General features: G+C 60.7%; 9 protein-coding genes and 1 non-coding gene across 10 annotated transcripts; 4 read left to right on the top strand and 6 right to left on the bottom strand.

The window, feature by feature from the left end:
- Positions 1-541: 541 nt before the first annotated feature.
- Positions 542-851, top strand: BXZ73DRAFT_105426 (uncharacterized protein; the record flags this gene model as incomplete). The annotated part of the gene is made up of 2 exons (XM_048016248.1): positions 542-632; positions 688-851. The coding sequence occupies 2 exons, from the start codon at positions 542-544 to the stop codon at positions 849-851; spliced, it is 255 nt and encodes an 84-aa protein (XP_047873743.1).
- A 682-nt stretch (positions 852-1,533) lies between these two features.
- On the top strand, positions 1,534-1,865 carry BXZ73DRAFT_105425 (uncharacterized protein; the record flags this gene model as incomplete). Its single annotated transcript, XM_048016247.1, has 2 exons — positions 1,534-1,659; positions 1,707-1,865. 2 exons carry the CDS (start codon positions 1,534-1,536, stop codon positions 1,863-1,865), a joined length of 285 nt encoding a protein of 94 aa, XP_047873742.1.
- A 1,107-nt stretch (positions 1,866-2,972) lies between these two features.
- BXZ73DRAFT_105424 (mitochondrial carrier) lies at positions 2,973-4,415 on the bottom strand (the record flags this gene model as incomplete). The annotated part of the gene is made up of 8 exons (XM_048016246.1): positions 2,973-3,047; positions 3,108-3,238; positions 3,302-3,619; positions 3,699-3,817; positions 3,874-4,030; positions 4,089-4,120; positions 4,194-4,230; positions 4,286-4,415. 8 exons carry the CDS (start codon positions 4,413-4,415, stop codon positions 2,973-2,975), a joined length of 999 nt encoding a protein of 332 aa, XP_047873741.1.
- Positions 4,416-6,118: 1,703 nt separating this feature from the next.
- Positions 6,119-9,020, bottom strand: BXZ73DRAFT_53201 (RabGAP/TBC; the record flags this gene model as incomplete). Its single annotated transcript, XM_048020959.1, has 13 exons — positions 6,119-6,224; positions 6,276-6,343; positions 6,401-6,839; positions 6,890-7,008; positions 7,062-7,163; positions 7,213-7,276; positions 7,329-7,412; positions 7,463-7,558; positions 7,617-7,713; positions 7,770-7,793; positions 7,850-7,940; positions 8,013-8,491; positions 8,546-9,020. 13 exons carry the CDS (start codon positions 9,018-9,020, stop codon positions 6,119-6,121), a joined length of 2,244 nt encoding a protein of 747 aa, XP_047873740.1.
- Positions 9,021-9,653: 633 nt separating this feature from the next.
- Positions 9,654-11,029, top strand: BXZ73DRAFT_105422 (uncharacterized protein; the record flags this gene model as incomplete). The annotated part of the gene is made up of 3 exons (XM_048016245.1): positions 9,654-10,391; positions 10,444-10,537; positions 10,932-11,029. 3 exons carry the CDS (start codon positions 9,654-9,656, stop codon positions 11,027-11,029), a joined length of 930 nt encoding a protein of 309 aa, XP_047873739.1.
- Positions 11,030-11,574: 545 nt separating this feature from the next.
- BXZ73DRAFT_105421 (uncharacterized protein) lies at positions 11,575-13,133 on the bottom strand (the record flags this gene model as incomplete). Its single annotated transcript, XM_048016244.1, has 11 exons — positions 11,575-11,764; positions 11,831-11,895; positions 11,949-11,997; positions 12,057-12,072; positions 12,133-12,276; positions 12,330-12,337; positions 12,401-12,486; positions 12,538-12,635; positions 12,691-12,915; positions 12,973-13,007; positions 13,069-13,133. The coding sequence occupies 11 exons, from the start codon at positions 13,131-13,133 to the stop codon at positions 11,575-11,577; spliced, it is 981 nt and encodes a 326-aa protein (XP_047873738.1).
- Positions 13,134-14,527: 1,394 nt separating this feature from the next.
- BXZ73DRAFT_92322 (aspartyl-tRNA synthetase cytoplasmic) lies at positions 14,528-18,025 on the bottom strand (the record flags this gene model as incomplete). The annotated part of the gene is made up of 14 exons (XM_048026328.1): positions 14,528-14,920; positions 14,982-15,530; positions 15,584-15,811; positions 15,868-16,032; positions 16,087-16,284; positions 16,323-16,361; positions 16,420-16,669; positions 16,693-16,826; positions 16,882-17,028; positions 17,080-17,300; positions 17,352-17,441; positions 17,491-17,548; positions 17,699-17,817; positions 17,845-18,025. 14 exons carry the CDS (start codon positions 18,023-18,025, stop codon positions 14,528-14,530), a joined length of 2,772 nt encoding a protein of 923 aa, XP_047873737.1.
- Positions 18,026-18,781: 756 nt separating this feature from the next.
- Positions 18,782-18,871, top strand: BXZ73DRAFT_t174. Its single transcript has one exon. It is a non-coding gene; the product is annotated as a tRNA-Arg (tRNA).
- A 795-nt stretch (positions 18,872-19,666) lies between these two features.
- BXZ73DRAFT_92321 (uncharacterized protein) lies at positions 19,667-21,043 on the bottom strand (the record flags this gene model as incomplete). The annotated part of the gene is made up of 6 exons (XM_048026327.1): positions 19,667-20,251; positions 20,317-20,417; positions 20,471-20,624; positions 20,681-20,783; positions 20,846-20,891; positions 20,941-21,043. The coding sequence occupies 6 exons, from the start codon at positions 21,041-21,043 to the stop codon at positions 19,667-19,669; spliced, it is 1,092 nt and encodes a 363-aa protein (XP_047873736.1).
- Positions 21,044-24,527: 3,484 nt separating this feature from the next.
- On the bottom strand, positions 24,528-25,296 carry BXZ73DRAFT_105417 (uncharacterized protein; the record flags this gene model as incomplete). The annotated part of the gene is made up of 4 exons (XM_048016243.1): positions 24,528-24,580; positions 24,637-24,849; positions 24,919-25,103; positions 25,163-25,296. The coding sequence occupies 4 exons, from the start codon at positions 25,294-25,296 to the stop codon at positions 24,528-24,530; spliced, it is 585 nt and encodes a 194-aa protein (XP_047873735.1).
- Between the last annotated feature and the right edge of the window lie 192 nt (positions 25,297-25,488).

The raw sequence follows: 25,488 nt of genomic DNA, 5'->3' as shown, positions 1-25,488 counted from the left end.
GTGTAGCGACAGATCAGCATGTTCGCGTGCTTAGACAGTCCTTAGACTAGTCGCAGGATGCTGAACCGCACTCAAGTGGGATTGAGAAAGTGCTTCCTTGAACCAATCCAAGGCGGGCCGTACTAAGAATCGTGTTCTCAAGAGTGAATGACCCCAGCGCTGTTCGAGTGCTGTGGTTTGTTTGTCTATCGATGATCTGCAGAGCGGCACAGCGCCCGGCGAGCTCGGGCGAGGTTCGATTCCGGTACGCTCCATCTGGGCGAGACAGCACTGTTCAAACCTCCAAATGCGTAACTTGCACATCCGCGCAGTGCAACATCCGAGTCGATGCCGTTCTCGCCCCGGGCGCAGAGGGCCTGGATGAATGTGCTGCGGTAAGCCGCTGGCGGCAAAGGAAGCTGGCGGCGTGCTTCCATCATGTCATCCTCGAGTAGCGCGGAAGGATTTCCATTGGTCGCCCGCTGAGGGCACAGAACCGTATAAACACTCCCCTCAGAGTCCTTCTGATCCTCATTAACATTACTCCCCACACTCGACCACCATGCAGTTCAAGCTTTCCTCCCTCCTCGCCGCCGCCCTCCTTGCTACCGGGGCTCAAGCAGGCCCCGCCCTCTACGGCATCTGCCAGACCGGTGAGTGCCCCGCCTCTGTTCTGTGCGTCGGACGCGTATCGACGCATGCCCCCAGGCTGCAACACCCTCGCCTTCGCCTGCTACGCCGGCGCGGGCTTCACGTTCGGAACCGTCACCGCCGGCCTCGGCATCCCCGCCGTCATCGTCGGCTGCAACACAGCGCTGGGCACCTGCTCGGCGGCCTGCGCCGCCGTCACGCTCCTCGCCCCGACTCCGTAGGCGGCCACCAGGTTCGTCCCGCTCTTATCGCCGGCGTACCTTCAGCTGCTGAGCATCGCGTAGTATCCCAGGGTTCAATCTGAAGTCAGTTGGATGGAGTCGACATCGCGTCTCGCAATCGGTGGCTCGAAGGGCCCATCACATGTATCATTAATGTCTCGATCGTTCTCCGTATGCGAGTTGAAGCTTGAAGGTCCTCGACTGTGTCGCGAGCTCCCGGCACCACACTCAAGTAGAAAGTAATTCCTTGAATCCAAGGCGGACTGCACCGAGAATCGTTTTATTGAGAGTGCTGTGGCTTGCAGGTTGCTGGAGATCTGCAGTGACGGCGGAGGTACATGAAGTGGTCTGGCGAGTTCAACGGGTGAGGTCCGATTCCGGTCCGATCCACCCGGGGTGCGACAGCACCGTTCAAACGTTCAAACGCACGCTCATCGCGAACTCGCGCATCCGTACGGCACAAGATCTAATTCGATGCCGTACGCGTGTTTCGGCAGCCCCAGGCGCACATGTATGATGTGGCCTGGAAGCTCTGCGGTAAGGCAACGCGCTCCGAGACAATTTCCACTGGCGGAGCACCCGGAACCGCCGTCACATCCTCGCCTCAGCAATATATACGGCCGGAGCTATCTTCCGTAGCGTAGGTGACCCTCTCTGTTCGCAACCCCCACTATTCCTCATCATGCACTTCACGCCCTCCTCCCTCCTCGCTGCCGCTGTTCTCCTCGCCACCGGAGCTCACGCCGGCCCCGTCGCCCCCTACGGCGTCTGCCAGACCGGCGAGTGCCCCGCCAGCTCTTGCGTCCTGGTGTGGACGAGTGCTGACGTCCGCGAACACTCCTAGGCTGCAACAAGGTCGCCGTCGCCTGCTACTCCGCCGCAGGCTTCACCTTTGGCACCGTCAAGGCCGACGACCCGCACGTCCCCGCCGCCGTCCTAAACTGCAACGCCGCGCTGGGCACCTGCCAGGCCGCCTGCGCCAAGGTCACGCTCCCGGCCGCGACCCCGCACTAGAACTTGAAGCTTCAAGGCTCGAGCGCGTCCGGCCCACGAGGTGCGACGTCCCGCTCTGACCGACGGCGCACCTGCAGCTGCTGATCATGATTGGTATCGTGTCGGCGGCCTAGGGTTAGAAAGTGGGTTGTAATGGAGTGGACATCCGAGCCGTGTCTCGTCGTTGGTGGCTCGAGAGGCCGGTCGTATGTACCAATGTCCCTACCGTTTGCACGGCGCCGTGGGTGCGTACGTGCACGACGCCGTTGGCCCTGCGTCCGGGCGCCAATCTGTCCACAGCTGGCCTCGCGGCTTGCATGTGCGTGCGGCCGCCGTCCTGGTGCGAGCAACCGGAATCGGTTCTGCTCGTCGCGCGCTCACATTCCGATTTCCAGGGCGTCACGCGCGCGTCCTAGCCCAGGCTCGTCGCGATTGGGGAGATCGGCGGGCATTTCAAGAGCTCTGGAGAGAACGGAGGGAAGAGCGAGCGTCTGTCCGGGGAGCACGGGGCGACATGAGGCGTTCTGAAGCCAGTGCTAGCATGGACAGGCGGAAGAGAAGGTTTCTGAAGCCTCATGTGCCGGCAGGCCTAGGGCACGCGATTTTTGCAACGACAGGCCCGTAACTTGACGATGGGTCTAGACTAGGAGAGCACGTCGGTGCTGTCGAAACCACTGAGGCGACAAGCAGTCAAGACGGTGAACGCACCAGGATGGACCGGGCTCCCTCGTCGTCCGCCCGACTCGTTCGCTTCGATCGACAGGGAGGCGCACCGCCGTTCCGCCGGTCAAGAATTGACGGCCTGGAAGTATGCCATCAAGGAAGAACATAGGCGGCGAAAGAGTGGAGCACGACCAGGCTGTGGGTGTTGTGCGGGGGCCTGACAGGAAGCGATCTGCGTGGCACATATCGTTAGTGGCTGTGCATCGGACGAGGACTCACATGCACACCTGCGTGTTCCGCAACCTTGAGTTTGCGTCGCCTTGAGAAGAAACTGATCGTCAGAGAACCGTCCAAGGGAAAATTACAGTACATTAACGTGTACGAATAGATGAACAAACATGCGTCAGATGCGTCTAGTGGACGGTCGTGCGGTCGTGCGCAAGATCTAGTGCGCTCTCTAGGGTATCACATAGCCTCTATACCGAGCATCGATCGCACGCGCTCGAAGATCAGGAACGTGAGGACGGTGTGCGTCCCCAGCTGCGTCGGGGTGGTCAGCCGCAGATCGGCGCGCGACGTAAGCAAGTTGGGGCCACTCACCCGTGCCCAGCACATGCCGAAGCCCTTGAAGAACCCGAACGCGCCCTCGTTCGCCATGATCTGCCGCACGCAGTCGAGCGCGCCCCTGTACTGGTGCGTCTTGTCGTTCATCAGCCGCACCTTGATCACGTCTGCGCGCACGCGCGGTCGTCAGCCCTCGCAGATCCCCTGCAACCCCCGCGCACGGCACTCACCGACGGGATTCGAGGTGACGGAGCAGAAGAAGCCGGCGAGCGAGCTCGCGACGAGGTGGAGCGGGACGCCCTCCTGCATCACCCCGCGCGCCTTGAGCGACTGCTTGATCTGGTCGTACGAGCAGATCTGCGTCGCGCTCAGCACGATCCCGCGCACCGTCGTCGGCACCGCGCCGCGGTAGAGCGCGCGCACGCCGCCCGCGAGCGGCGCGGCCCCCGCGGCGACCGCGCGCGCGGCGCCCTCCCGCCAGATCGACGCGAACGCGTGCCGCATGGAGCGGTACGGGGAGCCGTCGGGGTAGTACGCCTGCAGGCGCACTGTGCGCGGACGCGGACGCGCGCGCGCGAAGATCGACGTCAGCGCGATGTGGGGACGCGTGCGAGCGCGCGCGCGCACCTTTGACGAGGTCCGCGGGCGTCGCGAGCGAACTCCCGAGCGTCGCCGCGATCGTCGCCGCCGAGATCTTGAGCGCGAGCCCGTCGCGCGTCAGCGCGCCCTTGGTCTGCTCGAACAGCCTGCGATCGCGGACGGTCAGCCTGTGTCTGGCTGGCGCGGAAGCGGGCGGACGCACGTGTCCTTGAAGTACTCGTACGTGCCCATCCGGAGACCCGAGTACACGATCTCGCGCAGGGCGCTCGCGGAGACGCCGCCCATGAGGCTCCGGACGCCCTCGGTGCGCGCCATCTCGACGCCGACGGCCCAAAACGCGTTCGCGCGCGCGCCGGGGGCTGCGGGCAGCGGAGGCGGGTGTGAGAATGCGCGGACGGGGGCGCGACGGCGACGAACCTTGTGTCCGGAGCTGCTGGCGGACTTTGATGCTGTGTTTCGCGCGCACGGTTAGCGCGTCTGGTGCCCGCGTCGTGAGAGAGGGCGCGAGGTGGGCGTACGAACATGTCTGTCGGGTTGCAGAAGGCGGATGACGCCATGTCTGGAGAGGATTGCGTGAGCGGAGGGGTCTGTGATCAGAGTTGCGGGCTACGGACTGCTGAAGGCGGCGCCGGCGAACTTGAGGGCGTACGCGGACTCGTGGACCTTTTGCTGGACGACCGCGACCTTCTCCTCGATCGGCGCGACGGTGAGCGTCTTCGGTGCGGCTTTGGTGGTTGCCTGCATGGCGGAGTGAGCGATACTAGGCACGTAATCTAGGAGGAGTCGAGGGCCGAGCGGATCTGGAGAACACGTAGCGACTGAGACGAGGCCCGGTTATAAGCAAACGGCGGCCGAGGCGGAACGGAGGGCGGGAAGGTCGTGGGCAAGAGCAAGGAGCGGCGCGGCAGGACGCGAGTGGCCACTAAGGACGGCAGAATTCGGAATGGGCGGTGGGCGCGATGGGGACGCCAGCAGCGCCTTCCCTCCGCCGCAACGGACGGCGAGCTCGCTGATCAAGTGACCGTGACAGCTGTCCCCCCGCCCGTGCTCGCTGGCGCTTATAAAGGCTAGTCCAGGTCCCCACCTACCGACGCCGCCGTATTACGAACCCGGAACCGTGACCCGGGTTGCTTGCGGTGCCGTATGTTTCCGAATTTCGCAACATTTCCGATATGCTGCGGTTTCGGAACTCGGCTTTCTGGTCGACGAGACGGCGCAGCTCTCCTGCTTCGACACTCCTCTCCGCTCGCTCGTGCACCCCACGCCAACAACACACGATTGACAAAACGTTGGTGCCCCCATCCTCGAATCACCATGCCGTTCAGCGCGCCGTTTCTCCAACCCACATCTCCGAATTCGAACTCACGCCAATCCGAATACCTCGCACCATCATTCCGGGACGGCGAAACTCGCACTACAAGGCAGGCTGCCTCATTGGTGGTCCCGATGTCGGCAGCGGCCACTAATGAGCATCTTCCCCGCCGCCCAAGTCCGTGGCACAATCTCGCTGACTCCGACGCTTTGGTGTTTCCGATCGTGCTCCGGGACCGCGCCTGTTGGAACGTTATGCACTGCGGCCCGCATCGCGCGCATTCCCAAGAGCCCACACGACCTTGGTGCAAAGCACGAGGATGAGTATTCTGAATGTCGTGTTTGGGTCATCTGCTTAGGTGACTAGCTAGAGCCCACTCTTTATCTGGCACCTTTTACGGGCCTCCACCCATCGGGCACTCGGGGTGCACATGCCTCGTCGAGCTCGGTACGTGATGTGTGCAAGGCGCGCAGGAGGCGTCACGCATCTGGCAACACGATAACGCGACCCCCTCGTTGCAGACCTGCTCATGATCATAACATTCTCACCTGTACTGTCTTCACCGATCCCGGGTGGACCGGTACGGACGGGATGTCCGCCCCTCGTATCTGTTGTAGCATAGATGATTCTATATCTTCGGTCTGGACTCTGCCGACCCCATCGCGAGCATCGCCTTATTCATGATGCTTTGGAGGGTGGCGACTGTGGGCGCGTGGTCAGGGTGCACCTCGCGATAAGGACCTGACCGCGTATCCGGTGCCGTCGAGCTTGGTCGGGCCGCGGCGACAACATCCTGCCATGTGTCTGCGTAAGAGGCTCAAGCTTTTGGACTTCCTCAAGCAGAAAGACGCGCATACATACATATACCATATCCGTCCCCAAAACCCCTTCCGAAAGCAGGTCATTAATCTACGTGGGGTGCCAATTACGTGTCGTACATGCGTGGGGTGCGTGCAGTGAGAGTGAGGGTGAGGGTGAGAGTGCAAGTGAAGAAACAAAGTGCGAGTGCGAGATGCGGGAACGGGTACGTCGGGTCCTGTCGGGGTCATCGTGCGAGTACTTGTGCAAAGCAAAGCGACGGGAGTGCAAGGATAGGGCTCGGCGAGGGCAGCAGCTGAGTTCAGGGGCCGGGCGGTCACCCGTTGGTGCTATTGCTCCCGCGTTTGCTTCCCCGGTTGCTCATGATGGAGATGCGGTGGGAGGAGAGCGCGTCTTCGCTCTGGTGCATCGCCTCGGCGTACCTACGTGAACTATGAGCTGATGCGGGCCACACAACAAGGAGACGGGCTTACAGAAGCTTGTACCGGACGAGCTCCGACTCGAGCTCCTCGTGTCGCAAGCGCGACCTCACCAGTTCGTTCTGTCCGCCACACCCCGTCAGTTTCCGTCCCCAACCACGTCTGCGATGTGCGCTCACCAGCACCTCGCAGTGCTCCGTGTTGACCTGCGAGAGGGTGGTCTCCAACGTCTTCACCTGCGCGGACAGCCGCTGGTTCGCCGTCTTGAGCCCCTCCAGCTCGAACTTGTGCGCGTCCCGCGCCCGGATCAGCTCCTCGTACTCGTGCGCATAGGTGTCGAGCATAAACGGCGTGATGCGGAGCATCATCGCGTCGTTCACGAACTCGTCCACCCGATACCGGCGCTCGCTCGCCGGGGTGTTCGGGGTGAGGCCGGGGAGCTGGACCTCGTAGACGTCGAAGATGCGCTGGTTGAGGAAGGCGACCGTGCTGTCGAAGCTCATCGCGAGCAGCGTGGGTTCGTTCTTGTTCAGGAGGGAGATCGAGAAGTTGAACAGGGCCTCTATGCCGTTCGCAAACACCTTGTCGTATATTCGGAAGACCATCTCCATCGGGAAGCTGCGACAGGATCGGTGGACGGAAGGTCAAATGGGTGGAGAGAGGCGTACCGGTAGCTGAACATCGTAAGGAACCATTGTGAGCCGTACATGTTCGCTTTGACACCTTGTCGGACGAAGTGGAGGTGGAGCACCGGGAGGACTTCCTCCAATAATCGTTCGAACTGGAACTGTACAAGAAGTGAGTATATGCGTTTTGTGCAAGAGATATCGAAGGACGTACCAGTCTTAGCTGAAGCCTCGGCATGTCTGGCAAGAAGTGGCCACGCAGATCATATGAGTGCATAAGGCGCACAAGCAGACAAAATGCCTCTTCGTCAGGCATCTGCAAGCCCCGTAAGCATAACTTCGTGAAGCAGAACCAATCGACGTACGTTGAGCAGCAGAATAGCAACGATGAACGGCAAGCCCTGGCAGTACCCTACTTCGGGGTCATATCTGCACATCTTCAGCTAAGTGCGGTCCTTAAGAATGAGAAAAACCAGCGCACATGGAGTAGGCTTTGAGCACGTTGAAGAGGTTTTCCTGCCCAATCCCATGCCCTTCAGTAAAGAAGGTATGGTTCGGGAATGTCCTGCGGGTAACCGATGAGACTAACTCTACGATGCAATGTGAGCGGCTTACCTTCCGAGGTCGCGCATGATAGCTTTCTCATGCGGACTTTGTTCCTTCAATAGTCGGAGATATGTCTGCTCTAATGCTGGGTCCTTGGATGCAGACCTGAAGGCACATTTCAGTAACTTATGCTTTCGGCGGAGTCCCACAATGGCATACCTACATTAGTTGCCATATCATACCGCGTAAGGTCTTCGGGATGCCGCGCTCAATGGCAGCGGCAAGTTGCTCCGGATGCTCCGAGGCAAAACCCTGATAGTCTGTCCCATACACGCGCTCAGCGGGGATGCACCATCCAGCATACGAACGGCTGTACCATTCATGACGAGCCCCCAGAAGTCTGGACTTGAGGTCAGACGACAAGCATATGCGCAAGAGAAACGCAGCGCGACGCACCCCAGTCAACCGTCTCCTCCTCGTTCTGTTTGAGGTAGAACTCCTCCTTGATCTGGTCCGCCTCGCTGTACATGCTCGCCGGCCGCGAGCCCTTCCGCCGCGGAGTGTCCTCAACCACCGCCAACGGCTCGCCCTCGCCGACCTCCGGCTTGATCTCCCGCACCGCCGCCGCCTCCGCGCTCTCCTCCAGCTTGGCCATGACGTACGGGACGTTGTTGGTCGACAGGATCGTCGACGTCGACGCCGACTTCTTGTGCTTCGCCCGCCAGTCGTCCGCCACCAGCGTGTTCTCGTCCGACCCGGTGCCCTCCTCGACCGTCGCCAGCCTCCCCGCACCCGCTCCTACCCTCGGCCCCTCGTCGTCGTCTCCATCCACCGCGAGGCTCTCGCGCGCGCTCGAGAGGAGCACGGTCGAGAACCGCGCGTCGTCCTCCGCCGCGTCCGACTCCGTCTCGGCCACGCTCGCGAGCGACCCGCGCACGGTCGAGAACTTCCGGTCGGGGTCCGTCGGCGAGAGGAGGGCCTCGAGCCCCGCGGGCTTGCGCGGGGGCGCGGGCGTCACGGCCGAGACGGGGCCCGCGTCGAAGATGGCGGAGTGGAGCCCGGCGGAGGGCGGGACGGTGGTCGAGATCGGGGGCAGGCCTGCGAGGCCGACGAGGCCAGGGAGGGACGGGGTGGCCGTCTTTGTGGTGGCACGGGTGCCGGGGAAGGCGGTGGTGGAGGCGGGAGGGGTCGGTGCGGGTGCGGGTGAGGTGGGGGACGTGAGCGAGATCGTCGCTAGTGGCGGGGCGGGGGACGGGGAGGCGGGCGAGAGCGGGATGCTGGAGAGGTCGCCTTCGGACGGGGAGGGGAGGGCATCTGTCCTGGCTTCGGGAGTGGCGAACGAGTCGTCCTCCGCATCAGCGTCGCTGGGAGGCTGCGGGGACGCAAGACCGGTCAGAGAGCTGTCGTTAGCCGAGACGAGCACTTTCGGTGATCCCGCGTCGGGTGCGGCTGCGTCATTGTCGAGGGCGGGGTGGGGGAGCGAGGTCGGGGGTTTCTCTGCGACGACTGTGGGCAGCTCAGGCGAGGGAGGGTTGCTCTTGAGCGGAGCGGGATCCGTCGTCAAGCGGCCGAGCGTCTTCGTCCCGTCTTCGACGGCGACAGCGATGGTAGTGCTCTCGTCAGACATGGAAGCCTGCACGCCAGAGACTACCACAGAGAAGGGTAGACAGGATGTCTGCCAAAAGAGCGAAGAGGGCGGGAGAGAGAGAAGAGAGGAGGGGGAAGCGGAGAGAGCAGCGTCGGGCGCGGGCGTTCCGATGGTGGCTCTCGGCGTCGAGTCTGGACGAGCGTCCCCTTGCTGGGTCCTGCTCCTTGTCTTTGACGGTCATCATCACTGCCCTTGATTCTGCGCACCGCGCACCCTTCTTGCATGCTGGTTTGCCAATACGTGCTACACACCGCGACGCTGGTATCACCTTTTGTCTATGTCTGGCGTGAATTTGATTGCGATTTCTTACCATTGTGCGGCTTTGATGTGCACCTGTCACCTGTGTTGTGCTGGGCTCCTGCTTTCTATCTGTCAATGCGCCACGAGGCTTAGAAGCAGATGGGCCAACAAGTCATCACGTTTTGCAGAGCCCTGTGATCGTTGGACTGCGTATTGGCGCATTGCGCGCGGTCCCGAAAGTTCACGGCGAGCAGGGCTATCTCAGGTGTCTTGCCGGCCCGGGAGCCTCATCTTCCTTGTCTTCAACGTCCTGCAACTTAGCGGCCCTTTCAACGCCTCGCTCCTTTATCTTGACCTCAGTGGCACTCTTTTATGGCTGGTTTCTTCGCAGCTCTAGGCTCCAGCGGTCCTCTCTTGGTTCCGCACTTCTTCGAGCTCTCTGGCACCAACGCCGAGGAACCCAGCTTGTGCCCACCGAAGTCGCTCGTCACTGTCGCTTTGGTCTCGTTCTGCGTCTTTGCTACTCCGGTCTCTTACTCGAGAGCCTTCGACACACTATGGCGCGCACTCCTACTCTTCCGTCTCTTCTGCGCGGGCTGGCCCCTCCCTCCAACACATGTTCTCGACACCACCCATCCTCCCAGTGAACAGACCACCACCGCCCCCAGGTCGACACCCACGCCAGCTATCCCAACAGCCCCTTCGGCTTCACACGCATCCACTTCTTTATTCCTTCACATCAAGACCCCAGAAGGCGCGCCCAAGCAAAGACCAGCTCCGAACGCAACCCAAGCTCCGAGTGCACCCACACCTCTTCCTCTTCCCGCCCCAGCCATCGCAAATCGACCCCCGCTCCTGGAAACCCTCACCGACCTCCGCGCGGGCAGCCACCTCTTCGACGAGCAGCTCGCGGGCCTGCGGGCGTCCATCGCGACGCGCGAGCGCGAGCACACGCGGGTGTGCGCGGTGGTGCGCGCGCTGAGCGACAAGAACGCGGCGCTGGTGCGCGAGCGCAACGCCCTCAAGGAGGAGCGCGACAAGGCGCGGCGGGCGGCAGAGGCGGCGACGCGGGAGACGGGCATGTTGGTGCAGGACAAGTCGATCCTCGTGGTGAGTACGGTTGGTCGCCCGAGAATGGAGGTCAGGAGGTGACGGTTCGCAGCACAAGACGGCGGAGCTGGAGAGGGCGTTGTCCGCGAGGACTACCCGTGGAGATGACGCCGCAGTTCTTGTGGAGCGGCTTCAGAGGGAGTGCGGTACGCTCAAGTCCCGAGTCGATTTCCTGTCGAGGGAGGTCCGTAGTCTGCTGGACGAAAGGCGGAGACTTGTGGTACGTCGTTCCTCTGGTCTTATAAGCAATCCCAGACGTTCTCCCGCCAGACGTCCTCGCAACGCATTATGGACAGTGCGACACGCGCTCGAGACAACGCTCAACAAGTTCAGGCGAGGGTCCTGCAGGAGAATGGGATGCTACGGGTGCGTCGTCTTGCTCTTCGATGCGTCGCTCGCGCTCAGGGTACCCCAACATTGTAGCGAGCATTGACACAGCAGCTTGACTCTTCGACCGGGATCAGACCCTCGCCTTCTCTCGTCTTGGGGGATCTGCCCCCTCCCCGGTACACCCGCGAAGATGCCCCTCCACTCTACCAGCCGCGATCAGGGCAACCTTCAAGTTCCTCATCACAGAGCTCTCCAGGAGCCGTCGACATCGGAGACTTGCTTTCGACGACGCCCTTGGACACGGCTAGGAGAACGCTGGACGAGCGAAGTGCTGCGCGGCCTGCACAAAACTCCCCAGCACCAGGGACTCCAACGGTGATGACCGTAGCTCTACGGTCGTCGCTGTCTCCGCCCCGGCTCACTCCGCCGGACTTTGCTTCCTCTCTGACGTATCTATGAACGTTGAACGTTGGGTCGGCGTCGGGGCATCGTCGGGTGGCCGTTCCCTATCCTCGTGTCGTTTTGTACCCTTATGCCTTATATCCCTGCAACTCATGTGCGCCTTGCCGGTTTACAATACACAGACTAGCTTCACCTTCTCTGACACACTAGCTCGCTGGAGTGGCATGTCCGAGATTCTCGGAGCGTATGTCCAAATGCCTTAATCGGTCATCACGATGACTCAGTCACGTGATGCTATCGTTCATTCAACCATTGAGAATACTAATAACCTTCGATATAACTTACAAACGTACAACAAGGAAACTCTCAGAACGAACACTCGTACAGGAAGGGTGCCCGCCGCGCGGCGAGTCCCAGGAAGACGCTATCACCTCATCCACGACCATCGCAGCTACGCATCGTCGGCGTCTGCCGCCCACAGGTCCGCCGTCCGCAACGTCGACCCGAGAGAGCCGAGGACGTTGACGTTCTCCCCGCCCGCGAACTCGGTCGCGAAAGACTCCCCGTACTGCGCGCCGCACGACCGCTCCTTGACCCGCTGCAGGTCGAGCATGAACCGCGACACGAGCATCGCCGTGATCCTGCACAGCGCCGGCGTCAGTGTGGACAAGAGGACGCGGTGCGAGGGCGAAGACCGAAGCACTGACGGTTCGGTGAACGAGACGACGTAGCTCGGGGTCGGCCCCGCTGCGCTTTGCCCGGTCCTGGCGACCTGTTTGGGAGCTCAGGCCGGGTGCGCCGCACGCTTTCGGTCGTAGCACTCACGGAGAGGAGGCTCAGAGCGAGGTGCGTCGCGTTGAGGGCCAGCAGGACGCTGCGGCCTTGAAGTCAGCACAGAGGAATATGCGCGCCGCGGCCGACAGGCGTGCTCACACGAAGTAGATCGAACCTGGGACGTGAGTCAGCGGCGGTCTCCACGGGAAGCCTGGCTGAGGACCGGGACACGCACCGTTTACGAGAAAGCGAGCGCAGAAGGACGGGACGGTCAGCGCCTTCATATCGGGGAGGCCGCCGGTCCGGTACGTCATTGCCCAGGCCGAGGCGACGACGACGAGGTCGCTGAGCATTAGGGACGTCCGAGAGACGATGGAGACTGGACGGTTAGGGTGTCAGATGAGTGCCGTGTCAGACTCGGAGAGCGCGGACGCGTACAGCTGCCCGGGTTCCGAGCACAATCAGGACAAGGAATGGGATCTCAGGACTGAACTTGGGCTCACATGGCGGACAACGCGGGAGACTCTGTGTCGATTCCACCACAACCCCAGCCAGGAATGATCTCTCCGTGGATGAACGTCATATGTACCTATGGAGGACGGTGAGTCTGGGGCGGCGATACACAGAGGAACAGGCGCACCATGCCCTCAGCGAGGGGAGCCAAAGAAAGAAGTGCCACGAAAATGGCGACATCCCAACGTTTTTCGGTGGTCGCATGCACGCGCAATGCGGAGAATACTGCAAGCAAGGATTGGTCGGTATCATGATTGCATCCTTGAAGAACCTCACTTACGCGCCCAAGGGATGTACTGCAGGGCGTCCAGCATGATCGACGTCAGGACAGACGCGTTACAGCTGGAGTCAGTCCAGGCGTTCGCACCAGAGAAGCTGGATGCCATGTAGAGAATCGGGGTGTATCGGTTGAGGATGAAGAGCACGGTCGCCACGGTCTTTTTCTTTGTCCAGAAGAGGTTGACCTCGTCGCCCACGGTGATCAGCCATTCGAAGGCGAGAAACGCTGCCCGCATCAGTAGTCAGTTCTGGACGCGATCGTCGCGCAGAGCGAAGAGCGAACTCATTATGGAGAGAGCGATGTAGTTGCTGACCGTGCTGTTGAACATGTCAGGATCAGTGACAAATCGTTATCAAGGTGACAAAACTCGGTACGAACGAGGCAGCCACTTCGGCCACAATTTCTTGAACCAACGAGACAGTAGAGTTGTCGGCGGAAGACATGCTGAACAGAAGGAGTGTGCTTCGAGGCCTGTGAGGGACAAACCTCGCTGAAAATCTGACACACCGTTCCGCACCTCATCTCGCGCCTTGTTATACCTCGCCGAAAGCGAGACAATCTGCCCTTCTATGCCCCGCATACAGGGGCGCACCTGGTTGTAGCTTCCCATCGCCTTCCTCGAACACCTCATGCACCTCGGTGGGGCCGCACGCCGTGGTCAGAGGTACTAGCTAGAGTTCAGCACTTCGGCATCTGTCGCTGCTCGAAGCGGCAACGCGCACCAGAGATAGGAGCGAGACCCCTTCAATCGCGCGCGCGAAGATAGATATGAATGATAGCGTCGGTGTATCACGGCGATGGCTTCGCGTTTGGGCCGTACCTGGCGGGGTAGAGTCTTCGCGCAGCATTGACTCGGACGAGGGGGAGGGAGGTGGAAGTCTGGTTTGGCACCCTCGCGCCACGATGTTCGTGAGCTTCCCGGCGCCGAGAACACCGCCTAGTCAATAGCAAGTTCTTTCCACGCGGTTCTTGAGCGGAGAGTTCATTGAGCGGACAGCGGAACGCGAACGAGCAGAAAGTTCGAACTTACTAGTATAACAAAAGAAGCACTACGGCCGACACCACCCTCGCGAGGCACTAACCAGAAGGCTGCTACCGCATGGGGCAGTGCGCGCACAGCGAAAGGCGCAGTTGAGAACAGACCGAATGGCAGACCGTCGCCGACGTCGAAAGCGAACCAGTGCGACTTCCTGATCCGGCCACTCATCTTACGGAGCATCAAGCGCCTGTCGGCGCGCACGCGCCCCGAGCACGGTGACAGATGGAAGCCGCCCCCGCAGCATCGGCGCATCCCACCCGCCACGCTGCTGCCTGAACGCCATCTCGGGATCATCGCACTTGAGCGCTTTCGCAACGTTGGCGGGGCGCAAGGCACGGTGAGATGATACGGCCCATGTAGGCCCTGCAAAGAAAGGGCGGCTGAACTTGAACATGTGAACGTTCGAGTCTCATGCATCTTTTCATGCGCAGAAATTCAGCATCGGAGTTTTTACTTGCGTGGTTTTCCCCGCGCATTCGCACGTCATGTGAGCGTGTATGCGGGATATTACGGAATAGTCTACAGAGTCTACATGTCGCCCATGAATGTATGTAATGGGATGTACCTAGAGCTGGGGGATTCAACTAACGCTGACGAGTGTGCGTGGTATCAAGAGGCGGCGGAGCACGGTAACATACCAAGAGGGATACAACAACTGTAGGTGGGAGATGGCCGTTCAATGAGATGTATGTAGATGCAGGGGTCGTACAGGTAACTCGAGCAAATGAGTAGTGATCACAGAATACAAAGCAATGACAAATACACAGAGCGGTGGGGGACCAGAGGTGACGGGCTAATCTACTTGGGGCTCTGGAGCATCGCCATGATCGCCTCGATGCCCTTCATGCCCAGGCCACCCTTCGGATAGCAGATGTAGAGCGGGTCGTGCCACGTCCCGAACTTGCTTCTGAAGTCGCCCTTGTTCGTGAGGTGGAAGGTCGAGCTCAGGCCGTTGTACGCCTTCTCCAGCGCACGGACCCTGAGGCCGCGCACGTTCTCCACCGCGTGGAACTTGCCCGTTGCGCCCGCGCCGAACGTCGCGCTCTTCACGCCTGCGTCCCCGAGCAGCTTGATGACGTGCGCGAGGATGTACTCGATCGCACCGAGCGGCGCACCCGGGAACTCGAGGGCCCACTTGATCTGGAAGCCGTGCTTGGGCGCGAGCTGCGCAAGCACGACCAATGCGCAGGGCTGTCGGACGATGGGCGTGAACTCCTCCCGTACATGTCAAGGATATCGGGCATAGACTTACCACACCCTCCTTGTCCGTGGCGTAAAAGTAGCGGCGGTGTTGAATGTCGTCGAACGGTCGCACGCCCGTCAGGTGGATCTGTGTGCCCTTGCGGTTGGCGACCCAGTCCTCGCAGCGGCGCTCGATCATCTCGCGTGTGTGATTGTCCATCTCGCCGACCTCGACGACCTTGACGCCCTCGCGCTCGGCGCGGTGAATCTTTCGCCGCACCGTCTTGTCGTTCTCGGCCGGGTCGATCTCCGTGGGGTTGAGGCGCTCCTCGGCGACGGCGGTGACCGCACCCCAACCAAGCTCCTCGGCGAGGTAGCGCTCCGTCGTCCTATCCACGCAACACCACACCGGCTTGAGCTTGAGCTCCTCGAGGTGGGAGAGGTATGCCTTGATGACGCGTGGAATCTGGTCTGTGTGGCATAGGGGGTTTCCAAAAGTGACCGCGAAATTGTTTTGAGGTATGTAGCCAACCGCAGCGCCAGTAATCTTGTCGCGCCAGACGGTCCAGGCTGCGTCCACCCAGCTCGTGTTCGTAGCGTCGCCGTACTTGGCAATAAGCTACCCCATGCTTCGTCAGATACGCATTCCAAGAGGCGCAGAGGAGTACTCACGTTCTCCAAAGGCGGCAGTTCTCCCTTGCGCTTTCCGGGTTGGAACGTGGTGGACTCGGGACCATGGAGAATAAGGGAGTTGGCGGCAACCAAAGCAGCCTCCGAGGGGTCTTGCCCATGAATGACGAAACTGCGAGGATCACGGGGGAAAAGGCTTGCCCAGCGGATGTTTCCAAGCTGGAGGAAAAGCATGACAACACGCTCCAGACCAACACCTCCTCCACCGTGCTATAGGCGACCATAAGCGGGTGTGCAGTCAGATCGTGGAACGAATACCAACTTACCGGTGGGCAACCCCATCGAAAACCGTCGACGTAGTCCTTCATCTGCTCCGGGTCAATTCCGTTCTCCTTCATACGCTGTTCGAGGAACGGCGCGGAGTGGATGCGCTGACCGCCTGAGAGTATCTCCTCGCCGCGCAGGAAGAAGTCGAACGAGTTCGACCAACGCTGAGGAGACTTGAGTCAGTACGCAATCACAAGTACCAGAACCCATTGACGCACGTCGTCCCGGGCGTCGGGCATGGTGTAGAAGGGGCGAACTTCAAGCGGGAACTTGTCGATGATGTAGAAGTCCGCGCCATACTTCTCCTTGACGAGCTGACCAAGTCGCTGCTCTGCACGTGTGCTGAGGTCTTCAGTCTCGAGGAGCTGACTGCCATCCTCCCCCACCCATCCCGACTCGTTCAGCATGCGAATACCCTCGGCAAAGGTGATCCGCGGGTCTCGTCAAGAATCACCACGTCTTCGCTAGGATAGAACTTCTTGACGGTCTCGATCTGGGACAAGGTCAAGCTAAAGGGGAAATGCCACTCGAGGATCAATGCGGCGGCGTACCTCGTGCCGAAACTGAGTCTGCAGGCCCTTGAATATGAACTTGAACAGATTATCGAGGGTGTCCATGACCTCGTGATAATGACTGTCGATGGCCATCTCCAGATCGAGGCCAGTGAACTCTGTGAGGTGTCTGTGGGTATTCGAGTTCTCCGCCCGGAACACAGGACCGATCTCGAAGACGCGCTCCATGTCAGCAGCTATGCACATCTGCTTCGCGAGCTGCGGACTTTGAGCGAGGTACGCGGGACGCCTGAAGTAGTCGACCTTGAATACGGCCGCCCGGACTCCGTGGCAGAGCCTTGAAGTTTGGCGGAGTGGATTTCGGTGAAGCTCTGCTCCGTGAGGAAGGAGCGGAAAAGGTCGACGACGCCTGATTGTATGCGGAAGATTGAATACGAAGAAGGAGACTGGGGGACCCAATTGTTAGTCTCGCGTCGGTGCGTAATCAACACTTGCACTCACTCGCAAATCCACCACGCGGTTGTCCAGACGCGTGCGCTCGCCAACGCGCACGAAGTTGGCGTCCTCTCGCTCGTAACACTCCTTCGGCCTGGACACATCTTCAACTTGGAAAGGCAGAAGCTCCGTAGGTGCGGACAAAACATGGAGCTGGGATGTGACGTCGGTCAAGCGCAGACTGGGATGTTCAGCAGAAAATACCTTGCGAATCTTGATCTCGAACTGGTGCACCGAGGTGCTGTGCACCTCTTGCTGATCGGCAGGCGGACGCTGAAGGGTACCCTCGACCATGACAATCGTCTCGCGAGACAGGCCCTCCGCCCAGCGGACCATGGCTGGAGACACGTGGCCCTCCTCCTCACTCAGCACGCCCTGGATGGTTGTGAACTGATGGCGGAGGATGATGAAGACGATGTGAGCACCTGCGTGGATTGGTCACGTATGGTCAAATTCAGGGAATATGTGTGGCTCACTGAGGGGGCGAATATGATGAACGCGGGCGCGGATCAGGACGGAGTCTCCTTCATTCTTGCCGATGTCGTGGATGCGATCTAGACGACGCTCTGAGTGCGATGTCAGAGTCTGCGCTACGTTGGCACGAGTGGATCATACCTGACTTCTCTTGAGACATGGTCAAGGGAAGGTCGCCCCAGTTGTCTCGGCAAGGGTCCTGCGTGTAACCGTAGCGTCAGCACGTCCGGGGTTGCGCAGAGAACGGCGAGGAGATGGCGCGGGGCCTGATGGTGCCATCCCGGCGCGGGTGGATCTGTTCCCGCGCACAGGTCCGAGACGGGGAGAGGAAGAATAGTAGGTAACTCACCTGGGCGTGAGCTTTGTTTAGGCGCGCGCGGCGTTCGCGGGCCTCTTCATGCTCCATGGCCTCGCGTTCTTGCCGGCGCTCCTGCTTCTGCTCGGTGAACGAGGGCCGGCGTTGCCTGCCTGCATGGATGGTTTGTTCGGGCACACCGTCTGCCCACTGCTGCCTCTGGGCTGCAGTGGGACCTGCGTTGGTGTCGTCGTAGGAGGCCCGCTTCTTCTCGGAGTTGCCATTCACAAACGGCTGGATGTCGCTGGAGGTGGAGGAGGAGCTCTTGGAGGGCGAGCGCGAGTGGGTGAGGAGGGTGAGGGCGCGCTTGATGGTGGCCATGGTGGTGGCCGTGCGGGGGAGGGGGCCGGGGCAGTGCAGGTGCAGGTGAAGGGAGGAGAGTGGGCAGTGAGAGCGGGCGATGTGTTTCGAGGATGGAGAGCTGCAACGGCGGCGAGCGCAGAGGCCTTTTGGATCGCGCGCGGCCGGAGGACGGGGAGCTACGTCATTCGCCGGTCTGCGACGTCATTCGCCAGCGTCCCATACCAGGCAGCCCTTCCCGGTTCGCGCCTGAAGGCCCCGGCCATTCTCCGGCCTTCGAGCACCCTCACCCACCCCCCGCCCGCAGCTCATTTCCCGACTACGCCCGACAGGCTTGAGCCAGAGCGAGCGGAACGGTGCGCGACTGCTGCTGATTCAGCCCCCTGTGTCCTGTCCCATCGTCGAGGTTATTCAGCCTGGGAACCTCACGGGTCCAAACGGTCAAACCGATTGCCACCCCGGACGCAGAAAGCAGCTTGGAGCGCTGCTCCTCAGCTCGTCAATTTGACGTCGGCGATTCAGCACCCCACTCGACTCCGGACACGGTGCATCCCGCCTTCTTCAAACGTTCGCAATCCGGCAGGCCTGTGGCAAGTTAGAGACTGTGCGCTCTGTATGAGGAGCGTCACTAAAGCACTTACTCATGTTGGTCTTCTTCTCGATGACGGTGCGAGAGGAGGGGTGGCAAGCGCCTAGTATGCACTCAGAGTAGCGCTGTTCCTAGTTTCGAGTAACGTGTTATACATCCATATAACTTTAATACCGCCACGCTCAAAGGCCCTCGTTGTCTAATGGTCATGACGTCGGACTTCTACTTAGTGCGCTCAGGCGATCCGGAGGTTGCGAGTTCGAGTCTCGCCGGGGGCTCGATTTTGATCGGTGGTCATATAATGTCCCTCGGGCGCTCATTTATGGACACTTGCGTTTGCAACATTGCACTGGTATTGACAAACGGAAATGTGTGATGGGCCGTTGTGCGGTTGTCGAATAGCACGTTCAAGGTGAAAGGAGGCGGTCGCATATACGTATATATATGTATATATCCCCCAACTGCCGGGACAGTGTGTATTTGGCTAGTGCGTATGGAGAGCCTCAACGTGTCGGGAAGCACAATTCCGAGCCTCTTCGACTCAACGTGGAGGCACAAGGACAATGTACATTGAGCGACAGAAAGCATCAGTACTTCAGTTCCCAGTGTGCGTCGAGGCGTGCAGCCACCAACCCATCAACTGCTCCCCGCCAACGTCGACGCCACAGTCACGTACGTTCGCTCCATGCGCCTCCCCGCGTCGACCACATACTACAGCACGAAGGGCTGTTCGGGACGTCCATCGCCAAAGACCCTCTTCCTCTTCTTCTCCCTCGCGCTGCGCTCACATGCCCCCGACTAGCAACGCGGCCCTGGCGGGCGTGCGACGAACACGTACGGTCAGCGCGCAACCCACGGGCTTACTCTTCGCGAACAAAGTGCCCCGTCCTACGCGGCTCTCCTGACGTCTCCCTCTGATCACGTCCCATAGTTCCTCGGCATGTCCGTGGTCCTTTCGATGATGATGCGCAAGGGGTATAGTTACATTATTGACCGTCCATCCAACGTCTCGATTAATTAATAGCCGTACGCGTATTGCGGGCTGTATCCGTATCCACTGCAAGAGGCAAGAATCATGCGATCACACAATGTGAATCATCGCGGAAAGAGTAGTAAGGGTCGCCGTACCTCCTAGAGTACCCGACTGCAGGGTACCCTCCTCCGTACCCGCCGCCTCCATAGCCGCCGCCTCCGTAGCCGTACCCTCCACCGCTGTGGATGACTTCGACGCTCGCGTGCCGGCGCGGATGGTGGTGGTGGGGATGGTGGTGGGGATGGGGACTGTGGTGACGGCTCGAGCGCGAGCGCGAGTGCGAGTGCGAGCGGTGGTCGCCGTGCCCGCTGTGCGAGTGGTGGTGGTGGTGATCGCGTCTATCCCGCGACCGCGAGCGCCCGCGCGAATGCGCGCGGTGGCCCCCGTGGACGACCACGGTGTCGCCCGGCATGGCGAGCACGGCCGCGTTCCCGCGCCCGGGCGAGCGCGAGGGGTGGCGGTACGCCGCGCTCGGGGAGTAGCCACCGTAGGACGCGGGGCCGCCGCCCATGTACGGGCTGCCGTAGGCGCTGCTCGCGGCGGTCATGGGGACGGCCATGGGGGCGCCGTGTCCGTAGGATCCGACGAGCGGGGCGCCGCCGGCCATGCCGGACATGCTGAGGAACTGCGGGGCGGAGACGGAGTCAGAGTCGGAGCGCGACGCGAACAGAGGCCCCGTGTGCGACGCACCCGATCTGCGAGGTGCGATGCCGTCGCGGCGGCGGACTCGCACGCGGCGCGCTGGCCGTAGACGTCCGCGGCACGCCCAGTGTGCTGCCAAAGCCGCGTTGCTGGTCCAACGGGTCAGTCTGCGGAGGGGGGTGAGGTGAGGAGTCGGGTTTACCTTCAGCGATGGCCATCCCGATCAAACCTTCGCGCTGCAGCATGCGATCGGCACTGAGAGGCGCATAGAGGGAAGAGTTGTACTTCCAGGTGCGGTACACCTCGTAGGCAGCCGCAGCGCCGACATCGGCAGGAAGTAATTGGCGCACAGGAACCTTTGGGACGGCACGTGTGAATGCCTAGACACGACGATAGAATGGCTTGGACTCACGAGACCTCCGTAGACCATTCGATGACGTTCTCTGGCCGTTCGGTGGTCGACGCCCATGCCGGCGAGAGAGGGCAGTCCGCCCATAATCGACTGGTACAAGGTTCTAGAGGGTGGTTGATATGTCAGAGCTTATTCCATCATGATCCAGTATAGAAGCGGGCTCACGAATCAGGATTGACGGCATGCGCATTGTAGAAGTCCATGCCCGTCCCTGGTGGAGATAGTGAGCAAAAAGAGGTAATAATGGCCAAACGACTCACAATTAGGCTGGGGTTGCATAGTAGGCATGGGCGGAGGCCCGAGTTGATATTGGTTTGTGCCCCATCCTGGGGCGGCGGAGCGATAGTATTCGTAGGCAGCCATGATGGCAAGAGAGAGAGAGATCCGGCGCCCCACCCTGGTTCTGGGTATATATCCTGTCTTGTGCGTCGCTAGTACCTGTGGCGTGTCAGCAGGGAGCGGAGAAAGGAGGACGCGCTCGGCGCGATGACACGTGTGGTCCTCGAATGTCCCCGACGAGTCGAGTCGAGTCTTCCACACGGGCGCGTTGGTTGGAGTTCCGGACATGCCGAGCACAGCGTGTGGCCCTATGTGGACTGGATGACGCACCCGCGCCTTGGGCGGTGGTCGCGTGCCAGCCACGTTTCGAAAACACACTTGAGCGCCGCTTTTCGACCTACGCTGCTATACAAGACACATTTTTGCAGTCGGCAGACAGTGCGCTTCGAAGGCCCCGTTCGTGGTATGTTGGAGAGGGCGCTGCACAGAGACAGTATCACTACACAGTTAGCGAGGCATCCTTGTAGTCATACTTGCAGGTTTCGCGCCACCTCCACCATGCACCCCACTTCCGCGTTCTCCGGAGGCAGTAATGCCTCGGCGCCGTCCTCGCAAATTATCCCAGGCAAGCATTGACGTTGATTGCTCACCACAAGTCAGCGCAAAAATTTCAAGCGTACGACCTCCGTCGCGAGCGGGTCCCGCAGGAGCGTGCGCAGTCGCTGCAGCTGAAACACACGACCGCCCATTAGCTTACAGAAATGACGGAATAATCGGACGGTGCAACGTACCACGCACCATCGGGCTCCTCTGGGCCATTGCGGCACCAGCACGCTCAGAGATGTCGAGACTGTACGCAGGAGAGCTGGTGCGCTGGCTATATGCGCACACAAAATTGGCCCGCTCGATCCCTTCGAAGGACATGCTCACATTAGGCTCCGCCACCCGCGAGCACTGTCGACTTTCTACAGCTGTTGCCGAAATGATTGCCCGACCAACTCCGACGCTACGCGAGCGGCAACAGGCACGAATGCTCCGAAAAATTCGGAGAAATTCGGGAAAGTCTCACCGCGCGCGCACGACCTGACGCGAGCCGACGCGAGCGACGCAGAAAATTCGGAAAATGATGGAAATTGGGGTCGGACAGCGAGAGCGTGCCAGCGACACCTTGTACGCTTCTGTTTTTACCTCCTTCCTGCTCTAACACTGGCTCTACATATCTTTCCGCCACATGGACGACACAGAAGGCAACAGAGAGATGCGCGACGCACGGTTTTATCGCACGTCGCAACTTCCTGCCTGGTCATGGGCGGCGAAGCACGTCTCGAGGAATACGCGCGACATCGTCTTGAGCACCACGAAACACGTCACGATCCACAGCAGTGCAAGCGACACGTAGAGGACAACCTGCAGCACACTGTTGACGATGACGGCGAGGATCGTACAGCACTCGCCGTCGCCCCGCGCGCCGAGCACATTCCACACAACGACCACCATGATGCACCGCGTGAGACTGACCATGCTCAAACCCATGTGGTACCTTGAGAGCGCGAGCGCGAGATGCAACGCCATCGTGCACGTATGAAGCAGCACGGGTAGGGACTGGGAGAGCTTTAACGGTGTTCGTGTCGGGGCCGAAGCATGAATTCACAGAAGCAACTACATACCTACAGGCAACCGCTATGCCTGTACCAGCCGTGAGCCTTCTCCGGGGTGACAGCAGCATAGCAGGCCTCAATGAGCTCGTTCTCCGGAAAGGCGTCGTCTCCACCCATGTAGTCCCGTTGCCGACGAAGGTATATGAGCAGACACCCTTTGCACCGTTAATACGGCGAAATTCCAGCCGAAAGAGCATGTTCCGCACTCACTGGCTGCTTCCACTGCCTCGCAAACTGCTTCACTCGTGTGTGTGCGGCAATTGTCGACAATGAGAACACTGTTTGGGCTCGAGAACGGGTTCATCTTGGGCAGCTATCAAAGAGACCGCTGAGACGGGATGAGGACCGAGACGAGTTGACACGACATACCAGCTCTGTGACAACCCAATCGCCGGTAGGACTCCACACCATCCTGCACCACCCACACGGGGAGAATGTCGTCCAATGTGAGGGCGGGGAGGACGGAGAAGCGTCGGCCCTGGTCAGCCAGCACGCTGCCCATTCAAAGCGCACTCATACAGTTCGGTTGTCCTTGTTTGACTCGTCCTGGGCGTGCCACCAATGCCGGGTGATCTCGTCGCGTTGGGCTGCCTCCTTTCACATTTTCTTGTACGAAAACCCGAGATGGACGAGGGTACGGTGGGCAGTGGTGAGAGAGATGCGAATACCGTGGGTTTCAATGCACCACTTGACGACTTCGTCGTCGAGGTACATCGAAGGGTGGGAGAGGATATATCGCAGATCCTCTAGGACCGCGGGTGGAAGCAGAGGGCAGCGACCACAGAGAATCCGGCTGCTCTAATGTCTTGTAGTCGTCCTCCCATCGTCGGATAGAACGTATAGACGCTCCCAGGACTTCAGCCACGTCGACCCGCGACCAGCCTTGAACCGACCGCAAGTAGATCGCACAAGCCTTGAAGCTTGATATCTCGCGAGACATAGCACCCAGGCATGATGAGATGTGAAGCAGAGACAAAAGGAATGGAGCGGAGGGCGCAAAACCGCTGCAGACGATGAGGACGATTTTTTCGATTTTTTTCGATTTTCTCGTGTGCGTTCGTGCAGCTCGCGTGTGATGCGAGCTCGCGTATCATCGGAGTTGGTCGGGCAATCATTTCGGAAACAGCTGTAGTCCCCGGGACTGACCACCACCTCGCCTCGGCGCCCCGCGCAGCACCGGGTAGCGAGATGACTCACAGACACACCCCGGTCCGCCTCTCTGTTGGTACGCTGCCTGCAACACCGGCCAACGCTCGGCTTCCCCGACAGGCGAGCACGGAAGGATCGCCAGTAATACCCTCTTCTGCCGCTTGAACGACGCGTCTGCCAGGGGCGCGGCCGATTGAGCTCGGAGCGACGGGTGAGTTGCGTGGCCCTCGAGCTAGCGGCGCGAGGTCTTGGGATTGCGCGTCGTGCGCGGGACGACGACGCAGGGACGGGGATGTGATCGTGCGCAGAGAGAGCACTCTGGCCGGTCTGTAAACTGGACGATTATGGAGAGGGTGGAGGGGACAGTGTGGGAGCAGTGGGACCCAAGCATGTATGATTTCACTGAGTCGCAGGAGCTGACGCGCCTATCGCGACAGACGCGTGAGGCTCGATCGGTTGAGAGTCGAGATGCCGCGGACCTAACCTCGAGGTACGAGGCAAGATCAAGCTCTACATCCACTCAGTTGTGGATCAGGCCAGAGATCACTCTCGTCACGTAGCTTCTCTTTAAGGTGCATTTACGGGTAGCGGGGCGTCATGCCATCGAGACAAACAATAACGGACGACAAAAATACAGTAGTAACAGCATTAACCTCAGGCCGCAAGGTCCGAGCAGTCATGAAAACGTAACGTGATAGTCCGAGTCGAGTCGAAGGTCCTCGGGCGATCGCCCACAAAGCCCAACCACCAGCAGAAAGCTCTCAAGCGCAGTCGAAGTAGTTGCCCGTGATGACCTGCGGGCAGCCCGATGTATCTAACCGAAACCACAGGCGTCAGTCCCGCTCGGGCGCGGAGGAGAGCCCAACTCACCCTTGTTCGTCGGGCAGTCGCGCGGGTCGTCGCAGCACTTGATGCACGCGCGCGGGCCCGCGGGCTCGACGAGCTCGACGTAGTGGTTGTACCCGAGGCAGACGCTGCCCTGCGGGTTGCCGAGCCCGCCCACGCCGCCGGAGGAGTCGTACTGTCCGCCGGCGTCGCTCGGGTTCAGCCGGCTGAGCTTCTCGGGGCGGATGCAGCCCGTCACTGCGCGTGCGCGTGCGCGGTGCGGTCAGCCGCGAGGGTGGGGGAAAGGGAGGAGGGAGGGGGACGTACGCTGGGCGTAGCGCGCGCCGTGGGAGGAGTAGCCGGACTTGAACTCGACGTTCTTCCAGAAGTCGGCCGGGAGCTGGCCCTGGAGGGGCTTGTCGTACCGGCCCTTGGGGGAGCAGTAGGTCTTCATCCCGCCGGGGTGCTCGGAGTCGCCGATGTTCGTGTGCGGGTCGCGCGGCATGATCATGCTGCGCGCGGGGCGGGCTCAAGATCCGGGACGGGAGAGAAAGCGGTGGGGTGGGCGTACCAGTACGATTCGGCGTCGGTGACGTAGACGATGTTGTCCGCAGAGACGGCGCGCTGCTCGAGGCGCGGGGGCGTGGCAAACGCGGAGAGCAGCGAGGCCGAGAGCGCAAAGAACGCGAACGCGCGGAAGAGCATCGTGGGGGTTGTGGGACGGAGGAATAGGAGAGGGTAGGGGAGAGCGAACGACAGGTCGTTGGATGGGTCGGATCGACCCCGCGCATTTTTAAAGAGGAGGCGGGGGCTAAGTCATCTCGCGCGGCTAACGAGGACGCTTGCGGCGGGCACTAGCGCGATCTAGATGAGACCGAGGTGGACAGAGGCGGACAG

Source organism: Epithele typhae (genome assembly GCF_022376455.1).
Source record: "Epithele typhae strain CBS 203.58 chromosome Unknown BXZ73scaffold_65, whole genome shotgun sequence".
NCBI lineage: Eukaryota > Fungi > Basidiomycota > Agaricomycetes > Polyporales > Epitheliaceae > Epithele > Epithele typhae.
This window is presented reverse-complemented; position numbering and strand designations above follow the sequence as displayed.